The 6,611-nt window shown below is 39.5% G+C and overlaps 1 protein-coding gene across 1 annotated transcript; it reads right to left on the bottom strand.

Annotated features, from left to right (window-relative positions):
• Positions 1-1,246: 1,246 nt before the first annotated feature.
• LOC308407204 (succinate dehydrogenase [ubiquinone] iron-sulfur subunit, mitochondrial) lies at positions 1,247-4,625 on the bottom strand. The gene is made up of 8 exons (XM_080898732.1): positions 4,488-4,625; positions 3,541-3,674; positions 3,346-3,431; positions 3,093-3,229; positions 2,866-2,982; positions 2,099-2,200; positions 1,859-1,981; positions 1,247-1,777 (listed from the first exon to the last, which is right to left on the bottom strand). The coding sequence occupies exons 1-8, from the start codon at positions 4,545-4,547 to the stop codon at positions 1,697-1,699; spliced, it is 840 nt and encodes a 279-aa protein (XP_080754858.1). The 5' UTR covers positions 4,548-4,625; the 3' UTR covers positions 1,247-1,696.
• Positions 4,626-6,611: the final 1,986 nt, after the last annotated feature.

Genomic DNA, 6,611 nt, shown 5'->3' with positions numbered 1-6,611 from the left:
AAATTAGAAATGCTGCTCTGAGACTGAGATAACTAATAGTGCTGCCTGTTGTGCAGTTAGTTTCCAAAACACGTTATTCATGGTTACAATTTTAGACTGATGTGGGCCAAAGCCTAGCATAGCCTGTAACGTTATTATGACGGACACATTTTATGAGTGAACTTGACTTTAAGTGACTTACAGGTTTCTTTGAAAAATACTTTCTTATATCCAGGTTCTTCCTTTGCGCTGCCATCCTCCTCTCCTCCTTGCAGCGCAGGCTTGGCGCTGCTAAAACTAAACAGAGTTTTTCTGTACTCGAAGAGATCAAATTATTGGTGGGGAAAATTCAATAATTGCTGGATATTGGTGGGGACATGTCCCTTCCGTCCATGCCAAATCTACGCCCTTGGGTGGATCAATCCAAATATCGATACCGACGCTCTTATTGGTATAGATACCAGCGCGAAAGGACCAATACTTTGTTTCTATCCAAGTTCACCACGCAGTTAAATAAATTAATAATAAATTAATAAATGTGTTAAATAAATTATTTACTTGCCAATGAAATCATATACTTGAAACATGAGCTACTAAAAATATTTGAATCTTTTTGCATTGACTGTCATCTCTATTTTATTTATAGCCTACAACACATTAAAACAAGAGAAGCTGACCTAAAGTTGGTTAGAGACAGGCACATTTCAGGTCTTCAAAAAAACACATTTTCAACATACATGCAAAACTGAAAGGTGTGAATTACTGTATTAACTAATTATTATGGGAGGTAAAAAAAAAAAAATCTGTTTTAGTGGTCTAAAATGTGTCTAAAATCTGCAAACTCATGACACACTGCTCTTTCTGGCATAGCTGGTATCTAATACCAATAAGAGCGTCGGTACCTTTAAAGATTAAAAGTATTGGTACTGGTATCGACAATATTGGCCCTGTATTTACTTAGTGTTGGATCAATACCAGAATGTGCAGTATGACAGAGCACCACCACAAAGGCTGGTATGGAGACAGTGTGTAAATGGCTTTAGCATAACATGGGTGTAATATTACCTGGTAACATTTTACCACTACTCATTCTGCTAAGAATATTTATGGTCGAAAAAAAAGTTCTCGTTTACACAGTGAAATCGGCTTACTACAGACCAATAACACATGCAGCCCCGTAGCTGTTGGGCAGCTTGTAGGTGTAGGACATCAAAATTTAGAATTCGGGTAGCGCTTGTTGTCATTATGACAACAGGTGCAGATTTTTCACCATAGGTTATTTCTTCCTCTTTGCCATGAGCAGAAAATTATGTCACTGTGACAAAACATTTGATATGTTTTCATCTCATTATCCTTCCCTAGGAATGCAAGTTACAAAGGTGATCAGCATACGAGCATGGTCTCCATATCAAGCTTTACTCGAGTTTAATGATTATGCATATAAATATTAACAAGCTGATACAATTTCAAGCAAATGTAGTACAGCATGCAAAAAGCAGAACTGTAGTCCAACATGTCGCAACACTTGTACGGCATTTCTAGCGTCCTTTTCTCAGAATTTCCATCTTCCTGTTCACTTAAACACACTTGGACTCATTCAAACACATAAGACACTCATCAAGAGCACAAAATGTACAGTTCTAAGCAAGGTTTACAGCTGGCCTCCTAAGTTTGAGGTATTCTCAGTGGATCTTGAGCCAGTTTCATATTCACACGCTCATGAAGCTGCTGCTTTCTTCTCTTTGTAAGTCGCCATCATTTTCTTGATCTCCGCGATGGCCTTTCCCGGGTTGAGTCCCTGTAGAGAAGTGAGTCAGACAGAGTGAGAAACTGAAAGTCTTAACTGTGAGGAAGTGTGTGTTTGGTCACATTGGAGCACCTTGGGACAAGTCTTAGTGCAGTTCATGATAGTGTGGCAGCGGTACAGCGAGAAGGGGTCCTGAAGTTTAGACAGGCGCTCCTCTGTGAATTCATCACGGGAGTCAATCATCCACCGGTACGCCTGTGGGATAAAGACACCAAATTCAGTATCAATGGCATCTCCACCAGCAGTTAAAAAAAAAAAAAAAAAAAGAGCTATCTCCCTAACATTATAATAATAATATAATATATTACCTACCTGCATGAGGACAGCAGGTCCAAGATATTTGTCTCCATTCCACCAGTAGCTGGGACAGCTGGTGCTGCAGCAGGCACAGAGGATGCACTCGTACAGGCCATCCTGTTATGTTAGACAGTCAAATACCAGCTTATTCTGCCTGTTTAATCAAATTAGCAACAGCTCCTAAAACGTTGCTACCAAATTAATTATTTATTTTAATGGTTAAACCAGAGGTGTCAAGCATGACGCCTGGGGGCCAGAATCGGCCCAGTGTGAAGAAAGACAGAAATTTGGACTTTTAACTGCATTTCTCAGGTTTTACAGCTTCTCCTAATGGCAAAAGGTTCCCCCATGACATCTCACAATACAGCAAAGTAATTACATTATAGATTTCTGTAATTTTACACATTTACTTCTTACAATTTAAGCCGAAAGAGTCAGGCTGACAGATTTCTTTCAATTTACTACAGCAGCATTTCTTCATCATGTAGAAAAACCAAGGCACACTGTTGAAATGAAGCTTCTTCATCTTATAATAAGATATCCCATTGATTAAATCTGTAGTTAAACTTCTGAAGACTGACAGAAAGTGGAGTTTCACTGGTCTGGCCTACATATAAAAGTTGGCTGTATGTGGTCAGCAGTGTAAAATAAGTTTGACATCTCTGGGTTACGCGATCAGTTCTCAGCGTGTTATACAGTACTGACACATGGCTTCAATGTTGCTTGTGTTAACCATGTGAATCACGTAGAGATTAAAAGAATAAGTTTTTTTCTTTTTCTACCAGCTTCTGTCTGTCCTCCACTGACTGGAAATACTGCTCCTTCCCCTCCTGAGATTCATCTTTCTTTTTCAAGTAGGGCTCGATGGATTTGTACTGCGCGTAGAAGTTGCTCATATCCTGGTGGTAATAAGGAGAGACACATGATGAATGTAATAAACTGTAATATACTTTCTTCCACGTCGCTTGTTTTTAAACTTAGATGGGTTCTCTCGACTAGCAGTACTTACAGGCACCAGATCTTTGACGACATACATGTGTGGAAGCGGGTAGATTTTGGTGGGTTTGCTAGTGTTGGCGTCAATCTTGTTAAGGCACGCCAGAGTGTTTCCTCCATTTATATTCATGGCACATGAGCCGCAGATACCTGAAGATATTTGAGATATTCACAGACAGTCAGTCTGAAACCAAGTCACTGATTTCTTTCATTCAGAAATTGTTCACATTATTATGTGCAAACAGAATCCAAATGGCCTCTCTTACCCTCACGGCAGGAACGTCTGAATGTGAGCGTGGGGTCTATTTCATTCTTGATCTTAATGAGGGCATCCAGAACCATCGGCCCACAGCTGTAATAATGAGGACACGTCAGTAGATTAGACAATGGCATAAAACGTGCAGTAAAAAGTAAACATACTGCTCAGCAGCCTTCTGTTCAATGACCAGTTCATGACTTACGTGTTGAGATCGATTTCATACGTCTGCATTCGTGGTTTGTCTCCAGACTTGTCGGGGTCCCAGCGGTAAACCTGGAACTTTTTGATCCTGGGTTCAGGAGCCGGAGCAGCTGCAGTCTGAGCATGGCGCACCATCTGTACCACAGATAGTAAACAAACAATCCCAAATGAACTGAACTGAACATTACCAAGGTATCTGAATAAGAACAGTACAACAGTACAGTCCGATTAAAAACATTAGATATGTACAAAGGGACGCCTCATGATGTGACATTCCTGTTGGTGGTGCCATGTAAAACTAATCTGGGAGTATCCTGGAATACAAGAGTCTATCTAGTACGAGTGCTAATGCATTCCCTCGTATGAACAACAGCAACAAGGGCATTTAATTTACAGTTATAATGACAGACAATACACTTAGATGCCCTCAGATCAGTCTTTGTCGCGTTGTGTATTTACACAACACAGTTACTTACTGTACGCTCCTTTTGTGTAAGATAGTATGGAGTCTCCCCCTAGTGGAGGCCTGAAAGAACTGAACTGAAAGCGTTACATCACCTTGCGGACTTTGGTTATCTAACTGACTCTTCCAGGACAATAAAATATCAATTTAATGCATTAATAGCTGATATATTTATTAGAAGTTATGAAGTGTATAACCTATGTGCACTACCACTCAACAAAGAGGTCTTTACGAGGAGAAAAAGTTATCCGACAGTTTTCGCTTGACAGCTGACTCTGTCAAGTACTGTCAGATTTACACATAGGCATAGGATACAAAAAGGCCTATGCTACACATAGGCATAAACACTTTGTGATAATATCCTGTAGCCTAGCAAAAAAGTAAACAGTGCACGAACCAACAAAAAAGCCATTAATAGTTACGTCAGTGAAGCCTTCAAATACCGAATTAGATGTTTTTTGTTGGGGTTTTTTTTTTCTACTTACCACCATCACACTAGAATTCCTAAAAGCCAAAACATTTCTACTCAGACACGCCACCGACATGTTTCTGCCTGGATATTTCTGACAGCCACAATAGTCTCGGTCACTTTATGTGAACTGCTGCTGCTGTCTGTGCTCCTGATGTAAGCCGAGACCACGCCCCCTACGTGCTTGACGCAGGGAACGTCTTTTTTGTTGCCTTCACGTCCCCTCTTTCTTTAAATTCGTCAAGCATATTAGTCTGCTCTAAAGCTCGTGCAGAATTACGTGAAGCATGAAACGAGAACATTTTAACATTTAAACAATCATGTATGAAACTCTGCTTAATCACTTAGCTGGGCCGTAGGGGTAGGTTTAATCATTACTCATTCATATTTTTCCGACAGCACCTGAAAGTAGCATATGTATGAGACTCTTTCACAACTCTCATTGTCGGGTCAGTTACATACTTTAAAATGCAAGGTTGTTGTTTGGAGTAATTTATCTTAGGTTATGGTTGTAATCAGTTCTCTTTGTCCCAAAACCCTAATCATTGCTATATGAGGAAATTAATACTATTTATCTATCTATAAAGACACCATATTTTAAGATATTTTCAAAATTTAAGTTAATCCGAAATGTTTTACGTTCTTTTACATGGTTTATTTTCGTAATACAGAGCAGAGTCACCAGAACGTCACTCCAACATGCTGGTTGCAGTTTCATGAAGCATCTCAAGGAACACCCTGCCTGTCCACCAGTGTTGGTCAAGTTACTTGAAAAAAGTAATCAGTAACTAATCACCGATTACTTCCCCAAAAAATGGAAAAGTCTCTTTTTAAAACTTGTTTTATTAGTTTTAATATTTTAACTGTATGCATCAAGCAAAAATTAAATTAAATGCAACATTCACTGACTGGAAGAAATTTGTTTAACATTTAAACCTATTTTCTGCACATTCCAGCACATAAAATAAAATATTTTTTCTGTGTTTACACTCACTCTTTCAAATAGATGCAAGTAAAACACAGCAGAAAATAAATAAAATCAAAGACTAGTGGTCCTGTTGCTCTATTTTCACCTGTAAAGCAGGAGTTGGGTAGGCGGAGGTTTGCCCTGGTGCAGGTGAGCCGCAGCGGTCAGTTGAAGAATCCGCGAGTTTCTCTGTGAATTTACCATTACGTTGTAGCGCACTCTGCGCTTGCTTGAAAGTTTAGGGGGTTTTTCGCTGTAAAAAGAAGTTTTCTTCCCACGCAGTGAGCAGCGGACGCTAATGTTTTTGTCACTTTTTATGGAATCAAACTCAAAGTAAGGTCAGTACTTCCACGCTTTAAACGCTGCACGCTCATACTCTCTCTGCACTCGATATATTATCCATTGTTTATCTGCACACGTCTGTTGTCACAAATGTTGCACTCGCTTACGTCACTGTCATGAGACATCCTCGCAAAAAAAATCAACACAGTAGTGCAGCGTTCCTACGGGAAAGTAACGGTAATCTAATTACCGATTTTGCAATAGTAATCCCTTACTTTACTCGTTACTTGAAAAAAGTAATCGGATTTACAAGTAACGCGTTACTGCCCATCTTTGCTGACTGACAGGGGTCAAGATGACAGCATCTTCTTTTCAAACCCCTAATTCTGAAATTGCTGGGATGCTGTGTAAAATGTAAATAAAAACAGAGTGCAATGATTCACAAATCTCATAAACCCATATTTTATTTACAGTAAAACTGAGAAAACAGAGAAGATGTACAATTTTAGCTCATCCTAAATTTGATAGCAGCAAACAGATTTAAAGTTAGGACAGGAGGGCCATGTTTACCACTGTGTATTATCTCCTTTCCTTATAGTTTGTAAATGTTTGGGAATGGGGGAGACCAGTTGAACTGCTGGAATTCTAGGAGAGGAATGTTGTCTCATTCTTGTCTGATGTAGGATTTAACCAGGCCAGTTTAGCACCCAGACTCTTATACTATGAACACGTGCACTGTGTGGTTTGGCTTGTTGAAATATGCAAGGCCTTCCCTGTGGATGGGAGTAAATTTTGGCCTAAAGCCTTTCAGCACTGATGGCACCTTTCCAGATGTGCCCATGAGAATAGAACAGTTTTCCACTTTACCTTAAACCATATTAAATGAGTCTT

Source organism: Rhamphochromis sp. 'chilingali', assembly GCF_963969265.1.
Source record: "Rhamphochromis sp. 'chilingali' genome assembly, chromosome: 12".
NCBI lineage: Eukaryota > Metazoa > Chordata > Actinopteri > Cichliformes > Cichlidae > Rhamphochromis > Rhamphochromis sp. 'chilingali'.
The sequence above is the reverse complement of the archived record's forward strand: the minus strand, read 5'-3'. Positions and strand labels throughout refer to the sequence as shown.